Consider the following 25,270-nt stretch of genomic DNA (forward strand, 5'->3'; position numbering starts at 1 on the left):
TGGGAACACCGCTGTAACACACATAGCACACCTCCCTGTCACAGAGACTTGAGCTGGGTGACTCAGGCCATACTTACAAGCTGTTGAAAAGGCACGCAGGGTGGCTTTACGTGGCCTTGTAAATATGTCCCTGCAGTGTGCACCACTTGACTATCAATAAAAGTGACGTTCCAAGGGCACAAAGGGAAGGCCTTGTAAATATGGCCCTAGGTCATTTCCTGCCCTTAATACTTTTGTGTCTGTAGCCTGTCTTGAGTCACATGGACTGGGAGTAACCTATAGACTTCCTCAAAGACAACCACCCAATAAATGGGTTAAGTATGCCTAGATGGGCCATCTGCTGGCAGGATGAGTGGGCAGTGCTCAGCACAGCCCCCCTCGCAACTGAATAGGGAGTGTTCTGCCCTCACCCAAGGATGTATTACCTCTATATTGTCACTGCAGCCAGCTTGGAGCCAGGGCAGGGGAGTCAGAAAATGTAATGCACTTCAAAGCCACTGTCCAGAAACATCTTTCACCTACCAAAAGAAGGTCACCAGAGTATACAAAGAGAACCTCAGAGACCAACTCTTCAGTACACTCCTGGTCCTGTGGAATCTGCCAGGAAGAAGGAGTGCTGTGCTGTGCTGCTGAAAGGACTGCTACTCTGCTGGGCTGCTGTCCCGCTGACTGCTGCTTTTCTGAACTGCTGCAACTTCATCTTCAACCAAGGGCTACCAAGGACTACTCTGTTGGCCTGCTATCTGGGCACCAGGACATAAAAGACTCCCCAACAACCTATACCAGCACTTGGACCCAAGCAATTCCTGACACCCCACCTCCCCCAAGGGGTGCCCTCAGGTCCTGGACCCTTGGTGTGGCCTCAAAGAGCCTTATTTAAGTTTTTGGGCTCTTCACAACCACAAACAAGCCCGGTCGTGCCAAGACCTCGCTACCTACGCCATCATTCAATGACGCCTCCTCTTTGTGCTACAGCATAGACGCTCCCGGGGTCTCCCAACAGCAAGATCTAGGAACATACATCCATGACACCTGTCTTACTCTTTGCGCTACACCAGCAGCTCTCCATGCTCCTCGCAGCCCCCTCCACTGAAAACAGAACTTTAGGCATGATTTGAGAAAGTAAACTTTTAGCGAACTAATCTGATGACTAGCCAACCTGATCTCCTTTGCAGACAGCCTTAGCTTGGGACTTTGACCGGATTCAGTGCGACCAGATATCCATAATAGGCGCTTTCTGCTTTTTGGCACTATTTTCATTGAAATCTTTAAAAAGTTATAACTCTGGTTCTACTGATTGGATTGCTGACATGTTGGGGTCAAATCGTTTATTAAAATGTACTCTATTTTTCTAAATTGATGTGGATTTTTTCTTCTGTTGTATTTTCACTTTATACTGTTTGTGTGCTGCATAAATTATTTTACACATCATCTCTAAGTTAACCCTCACTGCTTTCTGTGCCAAGCTGTCCAGGGTTAAGCACAGGTTAACTTAGTTAATTTTTTGTGGTTCTCCCTGTGAGGGATTGTGGCTGTTGCTTGACTAGGCCTCACACCCCAGTCAACCAAAAACCCAATTCCTCACAATAATCTGTGTCAAATAGGGTTTAGGAAATCCAAGAGGGGAAATTGACAAGAGTAATTTGTGTTGTTCCCCTTCGTTTAGAGATATCCCCTAATTAGAACGGAAGCCTCCGTCCTACAGTGCATCATCTATGTTGGCTCAGATGTTTCAATAACATACAGCATGACTGCCCAATACCAATGGTCCCCATGGAATGGAGGGGAATGGTTGTCGATAGGAAGTTAGTAGTTTGCCTAAAGACTGCATCCTTGGCAGTCAATTACCATAGTCAGGTTAGAGGCTGTAAGTGAGAACACATGGGTTACTGATTCAATTAACTCTTTGTCTACTATAAATGTAATCAGGGTTCAGGAACCCAACGGGAATGTAAGAGGAAGGTGGTCCTGCAATGGTGAAAAGAGTGCATGTTGTGCAACCTACACTAACAAGAAGGGCTCCTGAGATGTAGCTGAAGAAAACTTACCACAGGCACTCGATTCACTCATTCTCCTGCTATGAAATTTGAGAGATATCAGTTTTGACAGCCCAAGGACAGTTGTCTTTCTACTTGATCAACTTAGTTTTAGAAATTGCATTTGAATGCAGACACTGAGCTGAAACAGGAGGCAGAGTTGGCTAACCCAAACATAGTTGGCCGCAATAGTGACAATCGCTTTATAGGATGTATCTATGGTCAGGCAGTAGTTATTCTCATTAGTCGAGTCCTTAGGTAGAAAGTGAAGTAGCCGGATGGTTATCTTTAGTGGTGAGGTTGAGGATAAAGCCTTGAGAAGTTGCCTGGGGGAAAGGGAGAGATAAACTAATAAGCACCATACCCAATTAGACAGAATGACTACTTTGTATTGTTTTAGCATTTGAATCTCCCAAGGAGTTGGGGAGCTTCCACCTGGCTTAGGTCTGGGGATGGCATGTATAGTTAATCCATCCTTTGTGCCTGTACCCCTTTACCTTTTATCATTTCTGTGTCAATATCATCATCTGGTTATAATTATTTAGCTATATTGTTTAGCATTTGTAAATTACTTAGTTATTGGAAATTAATTTTGGGTTGCAATGTGCACAGATGAAGGCCCTGTAGCTTGTGCTAAACTAGCAAGGGATAGTCAGAGATTCTTAACAGAAATGTACTTAACTAATAGAAGCCAGATTGTGGAACAGGGACACCACACATTAAGACTGTCACATCTCTCAATCAAACTTAACAATGCGGGCTCCTATCTGCAGGGGGTGCTCCTTCGCAATGGCAAAGGAGCAACGCCCCCCTGGCTAAGCCAGGAGATGAAAGATAAAACAATATTTAATTTAATAGTTTTATCTTTCATCTGCTGGGTCAGCCAGCAGTGTGTTCAGAGTAGGGTGGGGCTGGGCCAAGGGAGATGGGAGGAGGGAGGAGTGAAGTGCAATAAGTGCGCATGTGTGTTTGGCTGGCTGTCTCAGGCTGGCCACACACACATGCGCACTTATGTTTCTCTAGCCCGCTGTATACACAGCTGGGCTGGAGAAACTGCACAGACCTCAGGGTTGTGTCTGAATGGCAGTCCAAGCAACTCAGACCAATACTGGTACTGCTTTCATGCTAGGCTTAGCATGAAAGCAGTGCCAGGATTGCTGGGGAGCCTGTGCTGGTGCCAAGAACATGAGAGGAGCAACACAGCACGAGGCGGTGGTGGGGCGACAGGGAAGGTAAGGTTTTTAAAAATGATTATATTTGTTTTTATTTGCAGCCCCGTCTCTCCCCCACCCCTTGAGATTTGCACCAGCCACCTCTGCCTATCTGTTTGCCCAATCATATGCTGGTTTGAGGTAGTTGAAGCGTATATGGCACATATTTGTACCAAGAGCATTCTAAATATAGTAGGGTACATGGATAAAGATATTTAATTCAGTGATCTAGCAATATACAATGGAATCTTAGATGTAGATTTGCACTGTAGGTAAGGCTCTAGGGGCAACATGTACAAGGCTTTTTGCAAGTCGCAAACAGCAAATCTGGCTGTTTGCGATGTGCAAAAAGCACTTCTTGATGCACAAACCCAGTTTTGCGATTCTGTAACATTGTTACCGAATCACAAAGCGGCATTGCGACCCGCAATTAGGACCTAATTGCGAGTCGCAGCGCGATGTAGGATTATTTTGTGGCCCTACTCAGCACTGCCTGCTCTGAAAAAATGAAACAAAAACATTTCATTTTTTGTTTTTGTAATGCATCTCGTTTTCCTTTAAGGAAAATGGGCTGCATTACAAAAAAAACTGCTTTATTGAAAAGCAGTCACAGACATGGTGGTCTGCTGTCTCCAGCAGGCCACCATCCCTGTGAGGGCCGCCGTTTCCAAGGAGGTCGCAAATTGCAACCTACCTCATGAATATTCATGAGGTGGGCAGTTGCGACCCCCTTGCGAGTTGCAAATAGTGTCACTATCCTACAAATCGAAAATCACAAATCTGAACTTTGCTACATGTGGCCCTAGGTGTTTCATCTGAAAAAAAAAAAGTGGGGATCAAAGGTTTTTTCATAAATGCCCACTGCTAGTGCTGCAAAAAGCCAGTGCTGCTGAACACCAAGGTAACAATGTCTAGATTCCACTTCATGCTTCTTTATTCTGCTACTCTACCCAAGCTGAGAGAGTAAGAGAGAGAGAGAGATAGCGAGGGAGAAAGAGGGAGACAGAGATAGAGATAAAGAGAGGAAGAGAGAGTTATAATAATTTGTTTGCATTATTTACATGCATTATAGCTTCCTAGTGTTAAAGGAGTATATTTGCATCCAGTTTCATTATTAACCATCCTTACATTTTTACTAATATAATGGCAAATGATTATATTCAGCTGTCATGTTTTAACTGCTTTTCAGTAGTATTCTTTGTCTGGAATCTGGTGCCAGCTTATTGTGGACAATCATTTGCATTTACTGCTAGGAGCATGATTGCCACACCTTTGCAATGAGGTCCCATTGGAGCTGTGCATTGTCAATACAGGACACACAAAGACAAATACTGTGGTGATTGAGAGATGTTTTAACATTTGTTATATTTCAGGTCCCTCTATCAGTCTGCAGTGAAAGTTGTGCTGTAGGGTACAGAAAGTCTGCCATCCTAGGACGCCCCACTTGCTGCTTCCACTGTGTGCCGTGTCCTGATGGGAGCATTGCCAGTCAAACAGGTGGGTTCAGTTGCTTCCTTGCAGGAAATATATTTTCACTATTTGACATATACATATCAATGATTTGCCTATCCAGGAACATATATAACCCCACCCTAAAATTCTCAATGTTCTAGGACCTCAGAGAGAATATTGATTAGTAGCTGTAACAATATCATAAAATGAGTGGACATACATTTTCAAGATAATAGAAGATATTCTGTAAAGGGAGCAACATCGGTAGTAATACAATTGAATATGTGAGTTGCATACTAACCAATAGGCAACACAGAATAAGCTCTAAATGAAGGTACACTAAATGGCTAAGATTGTTTAGTAAGATAAGAATACCATGGCAACAACTGTGGTTTATAACCTACCTAACCTGTGATATATATATATATATATATATATACATATATATATATATATATATATATATTTATACACACACCCATATATATACATATATATATTTGTGTGTGTGTGTGTGTATATATATATATATATATATATATATATATATATATATATATATATAAGTAAATGTAATACATGTATATATATATATATATATATATATATATATATATATATATATATATATATATATATATATTTATCTCAAACACAGCAGAGCTCTATAAGGGGCGGGGCCCTCATTCCTGCAGTGTGGCCTCTGCAAAACAGGAATGGAGAATTGTGTAGCAACAATTCAACAAGAAAAGAGTGCAGAGCCCCGATTCCGGATATGACCATACACTTTATTCTCTCCTAACTGCAGCTCATACCCTGATGTGTTTCGGGCGTTAGGCATTGTTCACAGGCAAATAAAGTTGCAATCTCTTAAATCAATTCAGTCAAGTCTTGTAATATCACAATACTACATGCCCCAAAATGCACTGATGTTGTTTCACAAATGTTCATTTTCTGGATCATTACTTGTCATGCTCCATAGCGTTTAATCACCCCAGTTTCTCAAATAAAATGACCACGTGCATGATGTATTCAAATAACAAAAATATCTTATTATATGCTGGAAATCTGAAAATGTCCAAGATAGATACATATCTCTCTCTTCTTCCTTCTTTACCATGTCCAGAAATACCTTGGAAAACCCTCTTTCGGTCTGGCGGGGAAAAGCGGGTCATGCTCCCGAATTGTGATATATATATATATATATATATATATATATATATATATGTATATATATAGACGCAGACACACACACACTCAGCACTCAGACACTCAGCCTCTCAATTCACTGGGGATGGTAACATTTTTACAATTGATTTTGTCAAGAATACATTCCATTTTCAAGAGACAATGCCATATTTGCAAAGAAAATCACGCTCCAAGTTAGATCAGAGATTTTGTGAGTCATCAATATCAAGATTAAACCTGGTAGCTATTACTATTACTATACAACAACCAACTTGAAATCTCCTAACACTTACTTTGTGGAGTCTGCCTTATGAAACACAGACAATATCATTTTGATCTATTCAACAGAAAACATTTCAGCTGTGCTTAAGAGGCGGAGTCTAGTGACTCCACAGCTGCAGCTGTTTCAGTCCCTGTCGCTGGATACCAAAAGGTTTAAACAAAATATTGAGGTTTTTTTTTATCGGAAAACAAAAAATATTGGAAAAATATAGTGTGACAGAGAAATATTGTAATGCAGGAATATCGTTTTCAAGAATATCTTTTTTCAGGTAAGTATTATTGTTAACAAGAATATCATTCTTAAAATAGTTTTCAATAACATAGTTGGAAAGAATATCATTTTTTAAAGTTATGTCAATGTGTTTTAGTATAGATGTTAATTTTATGGTATTATTGTTTGTATGATTGCTATGTTTTGTTTTTTTAATGTAGTTTGTAATTTTAAGTGATTTAGAATTAATGTAATTTAATTGTTAACAGTAGTTGAAGGTGTTGTAGTGGGTTGTTGGGTTTGTGGGGTGATAAAGTGGGAAGTTAAATAAGTAACTTATTATTTAGTAATTTATGCATGTGATTGATTCTGATTATGCACATTATGTGATACTGTTTTAACTAATTATACTTCAAGTGCAGATTGTAATGTTTGTGGGGATATAGGGTGAGAACGTTTTAATTTATTATTTCTTTAATTGATTATTAATTACATAAATTATCTAATAGTCATTTATTTTAGTTGTTTTAGGTTCAGGTTTCTGGGATTAGTACAGGTATAGGGTGAGAAGTTAAGTGGGTAATAGTTAACTAAAAATATTTTAAATGTATTAATAATAAGTTAATTGAATATTCAATCAATCAGTGATTTCTAAAGCACGGCTAATCACTGTAGGTTCTCAAGGTGTTTGCAGGTGTGCTGCTCAGCTGAAGCGCCAGTTCTTGAGGTCCTTCCTGAACTGCTTCAGTGATGCGGTCTGCCTGAGTTTGAGAAGTAGTGTGTTCCATCTCTGGGCTGCGAGGTAGGAGAAGGATCTTCCTCTTGCTGTACTTTTCTGGATCTTGGGAATGGCTGTGAGGGCGAGCTGGGAAGAACCGAGTTGTCTGTTGGGTACATAGAAGGTGGTTGAGGTATGCCGGTCCTATGTTGTGTAGTGCTTTGTAGGTATGGATCAGGAGTTTGTATGTGATGCGCTTGTTCACTGGGAGCCGGTATAGGTCTATGAGGTGGGAAGAAATGTAGCTGCGTCCGGGGATGACCTGGATGAATCTGGCTGCTGCATTCTGGATTCTTCGTAGCCTTGATTGTAGTTTCTTGGTGATGCCAGCACAGAGTGCGTTGCCGTAGTCCAGCTTGCCAGGGACGAGTGTTTGGGTGAGTGTCTTCCTTGTGTCGGAAGGTATACACTTGAAGATCTTTCAAAGGAGTCAGAGGGTTTGGAAGCATGCTGACAAGACGGTGTTGACTTGGTGGGTCATGGATAGAGAGAAGTCCAGGATGATGCCCAGATTTGCATGCATGGTCTGTGGGAGCAGGGGTGTTTCATAGTGCAGTGGGCCAACAGGAGTTGCTCCGGGCAGAAGCGGTGGAGCTAATTATGAGAATCTCCCTCTTGTCCGAGGTGAGCGTGAGGCAGCTAGCTTCTATCCCATTGTGGAAATTTCTCTTGGCCTTTACAGGGTCGTCGGACAGGGAGAGAATCAGTTGCGTATCATCAGCATATGAGACTATGGGCTTGATTACAACCTTGGTGGAGGGGATTACTCCATCCCAAACGTGACAGATATCCCGTTCGCCATATTACAAGTTAAATTATATTCTATGGAACGTGTAAAATGGCAGGCGGGATATCTGTCAAGTTTGGGACGGAATATGCCAAGGTCGTAATCAAGCCCTATGTTTAGCCTGTGTTGTTTGATGATCTTTGCTAGCGGGCCATGTAGATGTTGAAAAGCGGCAGGCTGATTGATGATCCTTGGGGCACTCCGCAGCATGTGTCTTTGGGTTCGGACGTGAACAGCGGTAGTCTGACACTCTGTGTTCTTCCAGGGAGGAAGGATCTGATCCAATCCAGTACTTCATCTTGGATGCTGGCGTCATAGAGTCTGGTGTAGTGGGTGGAGTGGGGGACGGTGTTGAATGCAGCATAGAGGTTGAGGAGGATAATTGGAGCCATGCCTCCATGGTCTAAAATGGCACACATGTTGTTGGTGGCTGCTAGGAGTGCTGTTTTGGTACTGTGGTTGCTCCTGAATCCCGATTGGGATGGGTTTGGGATTTGGTGTGCCTGGAGGAATTCAGTGAGTTGCTGTTTGACAGCCTTTTCCTTTACTTTTGTCTGGGAAAGGGAGCAGAGAGATGGGTCTGTAGTTTTTTGGCTCCCTTGGGTTGGCAGTGGGTTTCATTAGTAGTGGGATATTTCGGCATGCTTCCAGTCTTGTGAAGGTGGCGGTCTCAAAGGATCGGTTGGTAGTTCAGCAGAGCTCAAGTGGTGTAAACGATTTAATAATCTTTTACTGTGGTTAACATTTAGGTGCAGGTCGCTGTGTTTGTAGGAGTATAAGGTGGGAAGCTAAGTAATTATTAATTCATAATAAATTATTCGTTTATTATTAATTATTAAAGTGATTATTAATTATGTACATTACATAATACTGAATCATTCTGGTTATATTTTAGTTGCCGGCTGCTAGCTTGCTAAAGGTGTAAGGTGGGAAATTAACTCACATTTAATAAATAAGAATAATTAAATAATTAATTGAATAATAATTATGTCAACTGTGTAAAAATTATTTATATTATTTGTATTTTAGTTGTGAGATGCTGGGTGTGTAGGGTTGTAAGGTGGGAAATTAATTAAATAACCATTCATTCATGACTAACTAATATTTGTGAATTATTTATTTCATTGTTTATTTTTTATGTAAAGTATGTTGTATTTATTTTTTTATTTTTAGGCTGCTAGGCTTCTATGAGCATGGGGTGGCAAATTATTTAAGTAATAAAAAAAACAAATATTTCAAAATTGAGAATTATTACATTACTTATTAATTTTGTAAAATGGTTAATTATTTTTTATTTGTATATATATACTTATATATCGAAAAGTCACCAGGGGCCTCCTGCCCCAGAGTCCCAATGCCAGTGGTGCATGTTCATGTGAGACAGCCTGCAGGTATTTGCAACACACTTGATGACGTGCACTCCAGCACTGCATTTCAAACAAGAAAGGAGTTTATTTGATAACTCCAGCCAAGTGCAACATGTGGGTTGGAAGTGAAGCACCCAATGCTTTTTGCCGTACCTAATACCTTACTCACGGGGTCAAACAACTCTTGCACCATGATATCTTTCTCACACTGATTTGTCTAATGATAACTGTATGATTAACCTTCACTAGAATTGGATCACAAATATATCTTCTCTGTCCTAAGTTTAAAAACTGCCACTAAATGCTTTAGATTTTATTTAGCATTCCATTTAGTAGCACATTTCCTATAAAACGGCAGAGCCACCAATCTGCCAAACACACACAGCTTTGGATTTTATTTAGCATTCTATTTAGCAGTACACTTGCTATAAAATGGCAGAACCATCAATCTGCCAAGTTCACAAGGCTTTGGATTTTATTTTGCATTCTATTTAGCAGCACATTTGAATAAAATGGCAGAACCATCAACCTGCCAAACTAACATTTCCTCCCTACCCATTTAGAGGTTGGAGACCTCTTATGTTTCCTCTAAAAGAGCCACATTCAAATTCATTAACAGAAACCTTTCACCAGCAATCCATTCACCACAGAACCATCTGGTAATAGTGGCAGCAGACCCACACTTTCAGGAAAGGGGGTTATCATTTGTGGAGATGGCATTGTCCTGCTAGACATTGTGGTTTTGGGTGGGGAAATCATCAATGACCGTGGCATGAAAGAAGTGTTCTCTCTGCTCTGAAGGGTCAGTGTTTTCTGCTGCATGAACAAATCCCAACTTTGCTCTCACAAAAGAAATAGTTGTGTTGAGTACGAAATCAAACATTATGATAAAACATACATGGCTTCAAAGGAGCCGTTGCAGTGACAACTCCAAGTGAGGCACCAAGATCTCTGCCAGACACATGGGGATTTCTAAATTAAATGAACAGTCCCCAGTTAGGGGAATGAAGGCCATAGCCTTGGGTGACCTGCTGGCCGGTGGGCTATTCACTAGACTTTGAAAGGGGGCCTGCACCTCCTAAAAAATACCCTTATCGTTATGAATAAAGGCATCTCATTAGATGTCATGAATATATTTATATCACACAATAACAGTGGTATTGTATTCCTTTTAGGTATCCCCAAACCCACACATAAAAGCTGCACTCCTCACAAGGGTAGGTACAATAACTCATGCAAAAAAGTTTTTGATAATGTTACTGTCATAGAATTAAATTCTCTCCAAATTCCAAGGAATTTCCAGATAAGAATTGTTGCCAAATGGACAATGATGTCTCAGTGAATCCACAGAGATTAATGTGATTTCTAAAGGAAAATCAGTATTAAGTTCTCCCTCAGCCTGGACTGTTCTTGCACAATGTTATCTAATGCTCTCAAAGAAGCTTTGTCATAAAATCCCCAGACCATAGGAAACCTCATTCTGGGATAAATATATCTATGATCCATTCTCTTTACCTTCTACAAGCCCTTGAGTTTTACCTTTTCTCTACTAGCTGAAAGCCCGTCTGTGCTTTCTGTTTGTGTTTTCTCTTTACCTCAGGTCTTGCAAAACAACTGTCCCCTAAATATGTTTCTTTTACTGCTTCATGTAGTGGGTTCTGCTCCCTGTGGTGATGTCAGCAACATGAAAGTACCATGAATAAATATTAAAATATACAACAGCAAAGTAGAGATATGGTGCTAAACAGGGTAAAACAAAGCTACAAATGTAAGGAGCGTACACCCATTAATCATTGCCCTGATTAATAATTGGCCTAAGCTATGTGGTAATAGTGGAATTCCCAACTGGCAATACAGAGAAACAATGTCTCCCTGACAGTGGTTGGTACTGGTACAAGACTGCCATGGTATGAGACTCTCCATAGAGGTTGTTCACACCTTACCTGTCAACAGGCTCTCTTCTTACCTCACGAAGGTCTGATTTACCCCCTAACTGATGTCTGGAGTCAGGGCTGTGTTGAAAGGGGTTGCGTTACACTTGAAAGGATTCCTTTGCAGTCACCCCTTAGGTCAAAACATACATTTTTGAGCATAAGTAAAGGGGCTCTCATCCCATTTTTAAGAGCACTTTTGGAGCTGGGACTGAACCTCTGTCAGAAGGACAGCTGTGCTGCACAAACAACCCATCTGGACTGCTTTTTTGCTGTTGCCCTGCTACCTACTACTTGCTCGGTGGCCTAAAGGACTCACTGGATTACTTTTCTGCTTGTTGCCCTGCTGCCAGCTGCCCCCTGCCTTGTTCTACTAGGATACTGCAGTGGTGTCCGGAGAGATCACCATTGAAGCGGTTTGTTTTGCTGTGCTGGTCTACCTGTCTACTGCTCCGTGCTTTGTGCCCCACCTTCAGTGGTCTCCAAGCACTGGGTGGTTTCTGCTCCCTACCTTGACTGTAAATATCTCAGGGCCATTGAGGATTTTGGCAGCCGCTGTGCCTGCACTCCTGCGGAGGCCCATTCAGTCAAGCCTTTACATTGCCTTGCAGGTTTTGAAGCATGCCACGCTGTGGAAGACAGCCCAGCCTGACTGTCAACGGGAATCTACACTTTGTGGAGGCTACAGCAGGCTGGCATTACAAACTCATCAAGCCCCTGATTGGGCTCTTGCCAAGGAACTGCATTCTGCAGTGGCAGAGACAAAGTCCCGGATGGAGGTAGCCCACAAAAGTGCCTCCCTGCATTCCTGTGTGGACACTGTGCTGGAGAAATGCTGTTGCCACCACTCCCTTTGCTGAGCAGCCCGGTGCCCTGAATCTGCTGTGGCACCCGCCGGTTGATTGACCCACACCCAGTGCACTGGATCAGAGACAGGCTACCCAAGGTCTTGTACTGTGGCAGGTTCACCGCATGCTCACAGGCAGCTACTTCCTTGGTAACCCAATACAAGGAGGAGGCACATGGAGGGTCTCCCAGCAACACTCCACTGTGTGTGTGTGTGTGGCCCCCACCTTCTCTCTTTACCTGGGACAGAGCTGAGTGCCCATTCTGCTGCAGAGAGGAGCACTCACAAATTGCAGTATCGCAGCAGTGATGTCGCTCCTGAGTGCCATGTGGGAAACTCCCCTCGGAGAACGAGCTCGTGGAAACCTCACCTCCTTGAGAAGTTAGAAATCACCATATAACCACTACTGGGAATGCAGGTGCTCCTGTGCGCCTGACCATCCATGATACTATTACCACGATTGCTGTGCAGCATCAGAGGGTGTCTCACATCCTGCAGCCCCTACGCTACACAGATGATTTGAAAGAAGGCTACCAGTACCTCCATTATACCATAATAACTGCACAAGATTCATGGTGACACGTGGAAAATCACATGTTTTGTGGATAATTGGAGAGACCTGTATTTCTGAGGGTTCATGTGCTGATTATGCCCGTGTGCAAAACTCTTCTGGCAGAGTTTTCAGAATTCCTGCACTTTGCTTTATGCAGAGTTGCACGGAGTTCCTTAATTCTGCCATCCAGCACAGACTAGAGTTTGCTCGCACCCGCAAAATTTGTTTTTGGCACTCACTCGCAAGTGCAACAATACTCTCAGGCCTCTAGTGAGGGCATGCAAGACTTTGCACCCATTCAGTTTCTAGCCGCAACTGCAGCAAAAACAGTGATTTCTAATCGAGATACATCTAAATCTAGTGAAAAGGAGTTTTTTAGTGGATTTTCTTCTCCAATGGATCCTTCAAGTTGTTTTTAAGTATGGGAAGACAGGATGGAAGCGTCTTAGAGACTCCAACTTCCTGTTCCCGTCCTGCAGGCTCCTTCTAGTGCTTTGTCCAACTCCTGGTCACTTATCACTTGAATTTCGAGGTGGAAGGATCACTCTCTTTGTCTCCCAGATATATAACTTTGAATTGAAGCATGCACAAATATTTTCACTTCAATTTGATTTTTAAATGTTATTGTGATGGGTGACCTGGAGTGTAAGTAGGGGCCTAATTATTTATATTGCATTTCACAGAGTTTTCATCTTTTGAAAGGAAAACTGTTGCACAGCTCAATACCTTTTCTCCATGTTTGTTACATTTGTAAAATTATTTTACTATGTAGCCTAAATTTCCAACGTGTCATCTTGCCAGTAGGCCCAGTACTAGTAGTCATCAGTGCATGTAATCATTTTTTCTGTGGCATATGGTTTTAAAACGTCATTTAGGGGAGGGATGTAATTGGATGAAATTAAAAATGTTGGCTATTATTTGCAAAGGCATGCATTATTTTTGCTAAAATTGTATATGTTGTGGGGCAATATTCGATGGCATAGGAGGGTGTGTGTTGTTGTAAAATTTAAATAGCTCAGTTAATTTTTATGTTTTGCATTGCTGAATTAATGTTGGTGTTTTTTGCAGTGTTACCACCATGCTGCCTTTTTTCTGGCCAGTGTGTGTGTGTGTTTGTGTGAGTGTGTGTGTTTGTCATTGGCCACCATTTGTCTTTGTTCTCCATGCGGTGTGGCCAGAGGCCATTTTGTGTAGTTTATGTCTATAGGGCTTGCATGTTCTCTTTATTCTCCATGCCTCCTTGCTTAATATTGTTGTTTGACCATGTGGCTGGCAGTCATTTTGTGCACCGAGTCAGTGTGTTTTTGCATTAGGCTTGCATGTGTTCTTTGTTCCCCCATCCCTCCTTTCTCGCTGTTGTTGTTGTTTGACCATGTGGCTGGTGGCCATCCAGTGTGCCTTTACCATAGGCTTGCATGAATGGATGTGATAGCAGTTTATATGCTTGTGGATCACTGCAGTATATGTATACTTACACAATATGATTCTGATGAACTTTGTCAATATTTCCTTCCATTTTTGCATTTTTTATTTTGCACTTCCTTTCCTCACAATAGGTTCCTTTCTCCTTATCCTCCCAAACAAACATCAGCAAGTATTGATCATTTATTTCATTCAAGTTTTTATTTTTATTTTTTATTTTATTATTTTCATACTTTATTTTTAATTTCAGCCATTCTTTCAAAGCCCAGAAGCAATTGTGGATTATTCAGCATGCTAATAGGTGACCAGTAAAGGCCATGATGAATGAGGTGCCAACAAGTTAGACCTCAATTTATTGCAACGTATGTTTGAGCAGTACAGACAGATCAATGACTGTCATACAAACAGGAGGGAATGCAGTTGAGAAAGTTATGACCATGGATGCTGTCAAATGGGGCCTAGTCAAAGGCCTGACATAGATGCTGCTCCTTTTTGAGGTATTTATATGGGAAGTAACCCCGGAGGACAATACGATGGACCAAGCGATCTCGGTATTGCACCTGTTACAGGACCAGGTAAAGAAGGTGTCTGAAAGGTTCGCACACCTAGGTGTGAATGAAAACTCAGAAGTACAAGCCTTCATTGAGAGCCTAAGCTATCGCTTGACTTGTAATGCAAGACTGCAAAATGACATTATCTCATCTAAAGAGTACATCTGTGCCAACCTACTTGAACCACGCTACAAAAACATTCTTCCCACTTCCATTTCTTTTTCTGAAACAGATGTTTCAAAATACAAGAGGTGGATTGTTCAGCAAGCTGGAGAACTGGAAGAGGAATGTCTGGAACTTAGAGTCCCTCTCAGCAGTTCTGGGGTGCTGCCTTCAATTTCCAGAGAGGGCAGTTTTGTCTCACAGCAGCCAACACCAGCAACAAGAGCAGCAACAGAAGAATCAGACCCAACCTCTTCATTGGCTTGGTTTAAAGTGGCAGGTCGTAAGTCCAGTACAGAGGTAAAAGCAAAAGAGGTCAAGCAAGTGGCAGTACCAATGGCGATTCAGAGGATGTTCCAGGAGTACATGTTTGACCCAAAAGAGGTGTATGTGGATCAAAACCCATTGGTATGGGAAGACGCACCAATGGATATAGCTCAGCAGGCTGGCAATAAAGTATCTGGCTTGTCCTGTAGCTAGCATATCCGCTGAGCATATGGTCAGTCCAGCTGGCACAGTTGTTACAGTGAGAAGGACCAGTCTCGCACCTCAAAATGTGGAAAGATTGACCATGATCAAAGTGAACCAACTTTCCATACCAGCTGATTATAGCGGTCGCCGAAACACCAGAGGAGGCGGATGATGATGATTGATCAGAATCAAGTGTGTTAGCTGACCAACTTCTTGGTGAATCACCGGAGTTTGACAACAAACTCTATTTCCTGTACTGAGTATGCCAGTGCCACCATAGAACTTTTTAATTATTTTGCGTTGAAATTCTTTCTTTGCAAAAAAAAAACAAATAGCTAGTGGAAAATTATGGGGGTCATTCTGACCCTGGCGGTCGGTGATAAAGCGGCGGCCAACCCGCCAACAGGCCGGCGGTCCAAAATATGCAATTCTGACCCTGGCGGGAACCGCCAACACAGACCGCCGCATTAACACTCCGACCGCCACGGCGGAACAAACAAACAGCGCGGCGGGCACCGCCAACAGCCAGGCGGCAGACAATGTACCGCCCACCCTATCACGACCCACCAATCCGCCACATTTTCCGGGGCGGGAGCACCGCCGATAAAAACACGGCGGAAACAGACTACGAACGGGAAAACGCTCACCTCCACATACTCCACGCGAGATTCCGGCAGTATGGAACCCGAGTTACAGGTCATCCCCGCACTCCTATACCTGCTCCTGTACCAGGAGCACGCCCGGTGGCGCGGAAGACATCGGTGAGTGCTGCACCTACGACACCGGGGAGGGAAAAGATTACCGGCACACACCCACCCACCCACACCCACTACAACACACACATCAATGCATTCCCACAGATCACTGTCACAACCCACAAACCCCCCCCTCCGAAATAATGCAAAGACCAAAAGAAGAGATCTTAAACGGGCAGATATATTGAAAAATGGACAGCAGTAATCCAAATAAATAAATAAACTATGTACAAAATATATACATCTACTATATGTAGTCCAACCACTGTCCGTGGACCACAGGGGTCCTGAGCAAAGGGGCAAGGCCCAGTCCCACGACAAGAACTCCACGGAGAGAACACTGCAGGGGCATCAGAAAGAAAAAAGGACAGGCACCTCAGGGGGAAGGGAAGGGGGGGCACCTCAGCCACTTGAGTACACGACGCCAGATCCACGAGGGGACTCCATGACCACTGGCCCATCCTGGGGAGTGCAAAGCTACAGTCCATACAGTCCATACAGTGGGTGGCCTGCCCACTGGGCCATCCTGGGGAGTGCAAAGCCACAGTCCATACAGTCCATACAGTGGGTGGCCTGCCCACTGGGCCATCCTGGGGAGAGCAAAGCCACAGTCCATACAGTCCATACAGTGGGTGGCCTGCCCACTGGGCCATCCTGGGGAGTGCAAAGCCACAGTCCATACAGTCCATACAGTGGGTGGCCTGCCCACTAGGCCATCCTGGGGAGTGCAAAGCCACAGTCCATACAGTCCATACAGTGGGTGGCCTGCCCACTGGGCCATCCTGGGGAGTGCAAAGCCACAGTCCAAACAGTCCATAACAGACTCCACTGCCACTGGAGGAGGCATGTTGGCCAGAGGACATCCTGCAGCCCTGCCCGAGACAGATCCTGCCCTGCCACGTCTGCCAAAGGGCCAGCGGTTCTTGCCTGGAAGGGCCCAGTTCAGCGGTTCTTGCCTTGAAGGGCCCAGTTCAGCGGTTCTTGCCTTGAAGGGCCCAGTTCAGCGGTTCTTGAGACGGCGGGCCCCAGCGGAGCGGTGCTGGAGACGGCGGGGCCCAGTTCAGCGGTTCTTGCCTTGAAGGGCCCAGTTCAGCGGTTCCTGCCTTGAAGGGCCCAGTTCAGCGGTTCCTGCCTTGAAGGGCCCAGTTCAGCGGTTCTTGCCTTGAAGGGCCCAGTTCAGCGGTTCTTGCCTTGAAGGGCCCAGTTCAGCGGTTCTTGAGACGGCGGGCCCCAGCGGAGCGGTGCTGGAGACGGCGGGGCCCAGTTCAGCGGTTCTTGCCTTGAAGGGCCCAGTTCAGCGGTTCCTGCCTTGAAGGGCCCAGTTCAGCGGTTCCTGCCTTGAAGGGCCCAGTTCAGCGGTTCTTGCCTTGAAGGGCCCAGTTCAGCGGTTCTTGCCTTGAAGGGCCCAGTTCAGCGGTTCTTGCCTTGAAGGGCCCAGTTCAGCGGTTCTTGAGACGGCGGGCCCCAGCGGAGCGGTGCTGGAGACGGCGGGGCCCAGTTCAGCGGTTCTTGCCTTGAAGGGCCCAGTTCAGCGGTTCCTGCCTTGAAGGGCCCAGTTCAGCGGTTCCTGCCTTGAAGGGCCCAGTTCAGCGGTTCTTGCCTTGAAGGGCCCAGTTCAGCGGTTCTTGCCTTGAAGGGCCCAGTTCAGCAGTTCTTGCCTTGAAGGGCCCAGTTCAGCGGTTCTTGCCTTGAAGGGCCCAGTTCAGCGGTTCTTGAGACGGCGGGCCCCAGCGGAGCGGTGCTGGAGACGGCAGGCCCAGTTCAGCGGTTCTTGCCTTGAAGGGCCCAGTTCAGCGGTTCCTGCCTTGAAGGGCCCAGTTCAGCAGTTCCTGCCTTGAAGGGCCCAGTTCAGCGGTTCTTGCCTTGAAGGGCCCAGTTCAGCGGTTCTTGCCTTGAAGGGCCCAGTTCAGCGGTTCTTGAGACGGCGGTCCCCAGCGGAGCGGTGCTGGAGACGGCGGGGCCCAGTTCCGCGGTTCTTGCCTTGAAGGGCCCAGTTCAGCGGTTCCTGCCTTGAAGGGCCCAGTTCAGCGGTTCCTGCCTTGAAGGGCCCAGTTCAGCGGTTCTTGCCTTGAAGGGCCCAGTTCAGCGGTTCTTGCCTTGAAGGGCCCAGTTCAGCGGTTCTTGCCTTGAAGGGCCCAGTTCAGCGGTTCTTGAGACGGCGGGCCCCAGCGGAGCGGTGCTGGAGACGGCGGGGCCCAGTTCAGCGGTTCTTGCCTTGAAGGGCCCAGTTCAGCGGTTCCTGCCTTGAAGGGCCCAGTTCAGCGATTCTTGCCTTGAAGGGCCCACTTCAGCGGTTCTTGCCTTGAAGGGCCCAGTTCAGCGGTTCTTGCCTTGAAGGGCCCAGTTCAGCGGTTCTTGCCTTGAAGGGCCCAGTTCAGCGGTTCCTGCCTTGAAGAGCCCAGTTCAGCGGTTCCTGCCTTGAAGGGCCCAGTTCAGCGGTTCTTGCCTTGAAGGGCCCAGTTCAGCGGTTCTTGCCTTGAAGGGCCCAGTTCAGCGGTTCTTGCCTTGAAGGGCCCAGTTCAGCGGTTCTTGAGACGGCGGTCCCCAGCGGAGCGGTGCTGGAGACGGCGGCCATTCTATGGCCAACTGCTCATTGCCTGGTGGTGCCCTCCTGGGCAGCGGGGATGGTGCTCCTTCAATGCCCACCTGGGCTGTGGGTGGTGGGGCCCTCCTGGCCAGCTGGGCTGGGTCCTCCCTGGGCAGCGGCTATGGGGGTGGTGGGCTCTCCCTGGGCAGCTGTGACGGTTCCTCCCTGGGCAGCGGCTATGGGGGTTGTGGGCTCCTCCTGGGCAGCTGTGACGGTTCCTCCCTGGGCAGCGGCTATGGGGGTTGTGGGCTCCTCCTGGGCAGCTGTGACGGGTCCTCCATGGGCAGCAGGCCTGCTGCCTGACTTCTCCGCCTTGCTGCCCTTGCCCTCCTTAGTCGGGAGTCTGTGGCCCTTTCCTCCCTTTGGAGCTGTGGCTGTTGACGGTGGCTGGCTAGTGTCCTGGGGGGATATAGAACCCGGGCTCCTGCGGCAGCCCTTCCGCCTTCTGCTCCTCTTCCCAGGGGGTGGGCTGCCTGTCCCCTTGCTGCTGGGCGAAGATCCAGACATGCGGGCTGGTGGGCTCCAATACCCCTGCACCCTTGTCAAGGGGGCTGCAGGGCTGGTGGTGGCTGAGGTGCTCTTTTTACCCCGACGAGAAGGAGGGGGGGGCTCAGGGTCAGGAAAGAAGGTAGCAGTAGAGAGATAGATTTTCTTGGGACAATGGAGAGTGATAGGTACAGTGGGAATGGGAGTGGAGGGAGAGGATGTGGTTGTAGGTGAGTGACGTTTGCTGTCTTTGGGTGCAGGAGGGATAGGCTGTCGTGAGGTGGGGCTGTCGTGAGGTGGATGGCTGTTGGGTGGGTGGGTGGCTGCGTTTGTGTGGTGTGGAAGAGGGGGTGACAGACACAGTAGGAGAGGACACAGGGGACGTGTAAATGGCAGTGGGGGTGGTGACTGCACGTGTGCGGACTGTTCTGGTGGGTGTGCTGGTGATGGAAGTACTGGCTGATGGTGAGGTGAATGAAGGTGTGAGTGTAGACGTCACAGGGAGGGAGGAGGGAGACGAGGAGGTGGGGGTCACAGAGGTGGCAGTGACTGTTGGCATGTCTGCATCGGAATGTTGCTTGTGTGAATGTCTGTGTGATCTGTGGTGCTTATGTTTGGATGAGCTGCTCTTGGGTGTTGAGGTGTGTGCAGGCTGGTCTGATGGTGTGGGTGGGACAGGCAGAGGAACAGGAGACTGGGAGGAGGGAGTTAGTAGAGGGAGGCAGGAGACAGGGACAATGGCTGCCGTCAGTGCTGAGGCCAGAGCCTGGAACGATCGTTGATGGGCAGCCTGACCCGAATGAATGCCCTCCAGGTACGCATTGCTGCGATGAACCTCCCACTCCACCCCCTGGATGGCATTCAAAAGGGTAGTCTGCCCAACAATGAGCGTTCAGAGGAGGTCAATGACCTCCTCACTGAGGGCAGCGGGGGTAACAGGGGCAGGGCCTGAGGTGCCTGGGGCGAAGGAGATGCCCGGCTTCCTGGGAGAGCGGGCACGGGGCGAACGCTGAGGGGCTGCTGGGAGGGCGGAGATGGTGCGCTGGGTGGCGGCTGCACCTGTAATGGCGGGGGGCACGGATGTTGCCCCCCCGCAAGGGAGCTCCCTTCCGAGGACGTGTCCGTGTCGCTGCAGGGTCCAGTCGTCCCCGTTTTGGAGCTCCCCTCGCCCTCCGTCTCACTGGTCCAGTCAGACTCTGTGGCATGGCCCTCCTGGGCCATGTGAGATGCAGCTCCCTCCTGCCCCGATGCCACTTCTCCTCCGCCTGATGATGCTGATGCACACAAGCACAGAAAGACAAACAAAAAGGGGGGGGGAGAGAGAAATAAAGAGATTTTGAGTACATGGATCACCGGTACAGTTAGCGGACATGACAGACACAGATGCCCCCTGCACTAAGTTGCGCACTTGGGGTCCGCTACGCATTCCGTGGAACATGCCATACACGCCTAGAGTTGACAACTGCACCCATGGATGACACGGCCCAGGGATGGCTGTACTGGCACACTACTGAGGGTGGTGGCTGGGGACACAGGGGCTTACGGGGGTGCCCAGCCTACAGATATCGCCCTGGCCTAGGGGGACCCACAGCCCTCCTCCCCCACCCAGACACCTCCACTGCGCGACAACAGAGAAGATTATGCTTGTACTCACCCCCTTGTGTCTGCTGTGCTGCCCTCATGCGCCCATCCAAATCAGGGTAGGCCACCGCCAGGATCCGGAACATCAGGGGGGTCAGTTGACGGCAGGCACCCGCCTACGTTGGGAGGCCATCCCCAGCAGAGACTCGGCGGTCTTCTTGGTCCCGCGGCGGATGTCCTCCCACCTCTTACGGCAGTGGGTGCCCCATCGATGGTGGACCCCCAGGGTCCGGACTTCCTTGGCGATGGCACGCCAAATCCCGATCTTCTCATGGGCACGGACCTATGTGACACGTACAGGGAGGGAGAAATACCACGTTCAAGTTTGTCTGCATTTTCGTTGCCAGTGGCCCAACGCCCCCCATCCCCGCCAGGCCCCCCGCCATGCCCCCTGCCAGGCCCCCCGCCAGGCCCAACATGCCCCCCATCCCCGCCAGGCCCCCCGCCATGCCCCCCCGCCAGGCCCAACATGCCCCCCATCCCCGCCATGCCCCCCGCCAGGCCCAACATGCCCCCCATCCCCGCCATGCCCCCCGCCAGGCCCAACATGCCCCCCATCCACGCCAGGCCCCCCGCCAGGACCCCCGCCAGGCCCAACATGCCCCCCATCCCCGCCAGGCCCCCCGCCATGCCCCCCGCCAGGCCCAACATGCCCCCCATCCCCGCCAGGCCCCCCGCCATGCCCCCCCGCCAGGCCCAACATGCCCCCCATCCCCGCCAGGCCCCCCACCATGCCCCCCCGCCAGGCCCAACATGCCCCCCATCCCCGCCATGCCCCCCGCCAGGCCCAACATGCCCCCCATCCCCGCCATGCCCCCCGCCAGGCCCAACATGCCCCCCGCCAGGCCCCCAGGCCAGCCAGTGGCCCCAAATCCATATTGAATTAAACTCACTTGTTGGTCTGGAGGACCGTAGAGTAGCGCATACTGGGGGAGGACCCCATCCACAAGTTTCTCCAACTCTTCTCCAGTGAAGGCAGGGGCCCTTTCCCCAGACACATGAGCCATTGTCCCTTCCAGACCGAGGTCACAGCAACACTTGCAGTATAGGTCCTCTCCTGTGAAAGTTCAAGTCGCGAGTGAATAAGTAGATAGAAAATGGCGGTCACGCCCGCGGCGGTGCGTACCGCGGCGGGGCGTACCGCCACCGCCGGCGCACTTCGCCATTGGCTCCTGATACCCATAGGCTTCAATGTTATCCAATGCGGCTTCGCGCCGCGGTCTTCGACCGCCTACCGCCACGGTGTGCCACGCCAGCGCATTGACCTCACATCCCATTGTCACACTTCACAGGTCAGGCAGCCGCCATTTCGAGGGTCCACATGGCTCAATTTCAACTGCGTCACACAGGCCTAGGCCTTGCATAGCCACTCATACACGCCATTCACTGCATAGAGAATCGTTTACTGTGCAAGCTGTGAGTACGTACCTGTGGGTTGCTTGACTGTGTGCTCCATGTTGTCCTTCCTAGGCACCGTCCGCTGGGTTTGGCGAGGAGAAGGAGGAATCCTCCCGTGTACAGACCGCTGGTGGACCTGTCGACAATGGAAGCACGCCACATTAACCTGACCTACCGGCTTGACCGTGCCACTATACATGAACTGTGTGCCCAGCTGGAGCCCGACCTGATGTCCCCCATCCGCCAACCCACAGGGATTCCCCCTCTGGTGCAGGTCCTGTCAGTACTCCATTTCTTGGCAAGTGGGTCATTTCAGACAACAGTGGGAATTGCTTCTGGGATGTCTCAGCCCATGTTTTCGAAGGTGTTATCCAGAGTGTTGTCTGCCCTGATGAAATACATGAGGAGCTACATCCTTTTCCCTGAGGTGGGCGAATTGGCTACAGTGAAGGGTGATTTCTATGCCCTTGGACATATTCCCAGCGTCATTGGTGCCATTGATGGGACCCATGTGGCTTTGGTTCCCCCCCAAGAAAGAGAGCAGGTGTACAGGAACAGGAAAAGTTACCATTCTATGAACATCCAGGTGGTGTGTTTGGCTGACCAGTACATCTCCCATGTCAATGCCAAATTCCGTGGGTCAGTGCATGACGCCTACATCCTAAGGAATAGCAGCATCCCTTACGTGATGGAACAGCTAGAGAGACACCGTGTATGGCTATTGGGGGACTCTGGGTACCCCAACCTGTCGTGGCTACTGACCCCAGTAAGGAATCCCCGGACCAGGGCAGAGGAACGGTAAAATGAGGCCCATGGGCGTACTAGGAGGGTGATCAAACGCACCTTCGGCCTCCTAAAGGCCAGGTTTCGGTGCCTGCATATGACAGGTGGATCCCTAATGTACTCACCTAAGAAGGTGTGTCACATCATCGTGGCCTGCTGCATGCTTCACAACCTGGCTTTGCGCCGCCAGGTGCCTTTCCTGCAGGAGGATGGTCGAGACGGTGGTGTTGTGGCAGCTGTGGAACCTGTGGAGAGTGACGAGGAGGAAGACGACGGGGCTGAAACAGACAACAGGGACAGAATCATTGCACAGTACTTCCAATAGGACACAGGTAACAATTCAAACATAATTTTGTAAATGTAAACTACTCTCCTGCATCTCTGCTGCCTGTCTATTTGCCCCAGTGTATGATGACTGAGTTGTGGCTTTTCCCTCCCTATTTCAGATCTGGGGTCCCCACTACGAGTCCTGTGCTTCGTTTCCCCATGGACTACAGCTTTGTGGCAGCGGGTTGTTGACTTCACTATGTACAAGGACATATTTGCACTGTCATGTCAATTACAATATTTTGAAATCACAGCCAGACTCCAGATAGTTTTGTGCAAAATAGGTGTTTATTTCAGTGCTCAAAATGGGATGGGTGGTTTCAAGTGGGTGGGGGCTATGGTGAAGGAATGTCCATGGCAGAGTCCAGAGTAACAGTCACACAGGTGCATTGTCCATAGGCCTGTGGAGAGATGGAGCATGGGCAGTTCAAGGATGGACAGGGTGACAATGTGGGACAGTGGGATGACATCAGGTGGTATCCTTTGCTGGCGGGGGTCTTGACATCCTACTCTGTCTTCTTGCGAGATCTCAGGGCCCTCTTGCGGGGTGGTTCTTCTCCTGCAGGAGGTGGGGGTCTGGTGGGCTGCTGTTGTGCGGGGGCCTCCTGTCCACTAGCGCAGGCGGAGGTGGTTAGCTGTTCTTGGTCCAGGCTAGTGGCAGGGGCCCTTTGTTGTTGTTGAGTGTCCGTCCTGGTGTTGATGAGTTCCTGCAGCAGCCCTACCATGGTAACCAGGGTGGAGGTGAGGGCTCTGATGTCCTCCCTGTACCCCCGATAGTGTTCCTCCTGCAGTACCTGGATCTCCTGGAACCTGGCCAGTACCGTCGCCATCGTCTCCTGGGAGCGCTTGTATGCTCCCATGATGGTGGTGAGGGCCTCGTGGAGAGTGGGTTCCCTGGGCCCGTCCCCCCCCTGTCGCACAGCTGCCCTCCCAGTTCCCCTGTTTCCCTGGGCCTCTGCCCCCTGGCCGGTGTGCCCACTACCACTGCCCCCAGGTCCCTGTTGTTGTTGGGGTGGTGGGTTATCCTGGGTGCCCTGTAGTGGTAGACACACCGCAGATTGACGCGCCCTGGAGACAGAGGCATGGGCCCGCTGGGTGGGAGCTGTGCTGGTGTTCCCAGAGGGGTTTGGGTCTGTAGTGGCCTGTGGCTGTCTGAGGGGAACCGACTGTCCAGAGGTCCCCGATGGTCCGGGCTGGTCATCAGTGTCCAGGTCGACAGAGCTGCTGTCATCGCTGACGGCCTCTTGGGTGGGGGGTGTGGAGAATTCTGGGCCCTCCGTGGCGGTGTGTTGGCGGTCGGGTCCTGCAGGGGTATAGAGGTATGGTTATAGTTTCAATGTGTGCCATATGGGTGTATCTGTGGGTTCCCGTGTCCCCAAGTGCTGGCATTCATGTGTGGGGGCTTTGGTGAGGGTGGCTTGTGGGGGGGATGTGTATATGCATTGGGCATGCTTTGGTGATGGGTGTCCATGCTTAGTGGACGCATGCAGGCCTAGGTTTTGGGATGTGTGGGTTGTGATGGTGAGACATTGGCAGGGAATAGGTGTGCTGGGGGTGGGGGTGAGGATGGTGGTGGGGGTGAGGATGGTGGTGGGGGTGAGGGTGGGGGTGAGGATGGGGTTGGGGGTGAGGGTGGGGTTCGAGGATGGGGGTGAGGGTTGGGGTATGATTTGGCATGCAGGTGGGGGGGAAGCAGTATTGAAGCTTCAACTTACCAGAATCCATTCCTCCGCCGACTCCTGCGAGGCCGTCAGGATGCAGGATGTTCAAGACTTCCTCCTCCCATGTTGTAAATTGTGGGTGTTGAGGTGGGGGTCCTCCGCCAGTCTTCTGCACGGCGATGTTGTGCCTGGATACCATGGAACGCACCTTCCCCCGTAGGTCGTTCCATCTCTTCCTGATGTCTTCCCGATTTCTGGGGTGCTGTCCCACAGCGTTGACCCTGTCGACAATCCTCTGCCATAGCTCCGTCCTCCGGGCAATGCTGGTGTATTGGACCTGTGTGCCGAAGAGCTGGGGCTCTACCCGAACGATTTCCTCCACC

General features: G+C 48.7%; 1 protein-coding gene across 1 annotated transcript in view; it reads left to right on the forward strand.

The window, feature by feature from the left end:
* The window catches only part of LOC138262359 (extracellular calcium-sensing receptor-like), a 115,493-nt gene that overhangs the window by 52,921 nt on the left and 37,302 nt on the right, over positions 1–25,270 (forward strand). Inside the window, exon 5 of the mRNA XM_069212258.1 lies at positions 4,621–4,744. Coding sequence (XP_069068359.1) covers positions 4,621–4,744 — 124 coding nt within the window. The remainder of the gene's footprint in view (positions 1–4,620; positions 4,745–25,270) is intronic.

This window comes from Pleurodeles waltl, chromosome 10 (assembly GCF_031143425.1).
Source record: "Pleurodeles waltl isolate 20211129_DDA chromosome 10, aPleWal1.hap1.20221129, whole genome shotgun sequence".
Classification (NCBI taxonomy): Eukaryota; Metazoa; Chordata; class Amphibia; order Caudata; family Salamandridae; genus Pleurodeles; species Pleurodeles waltl.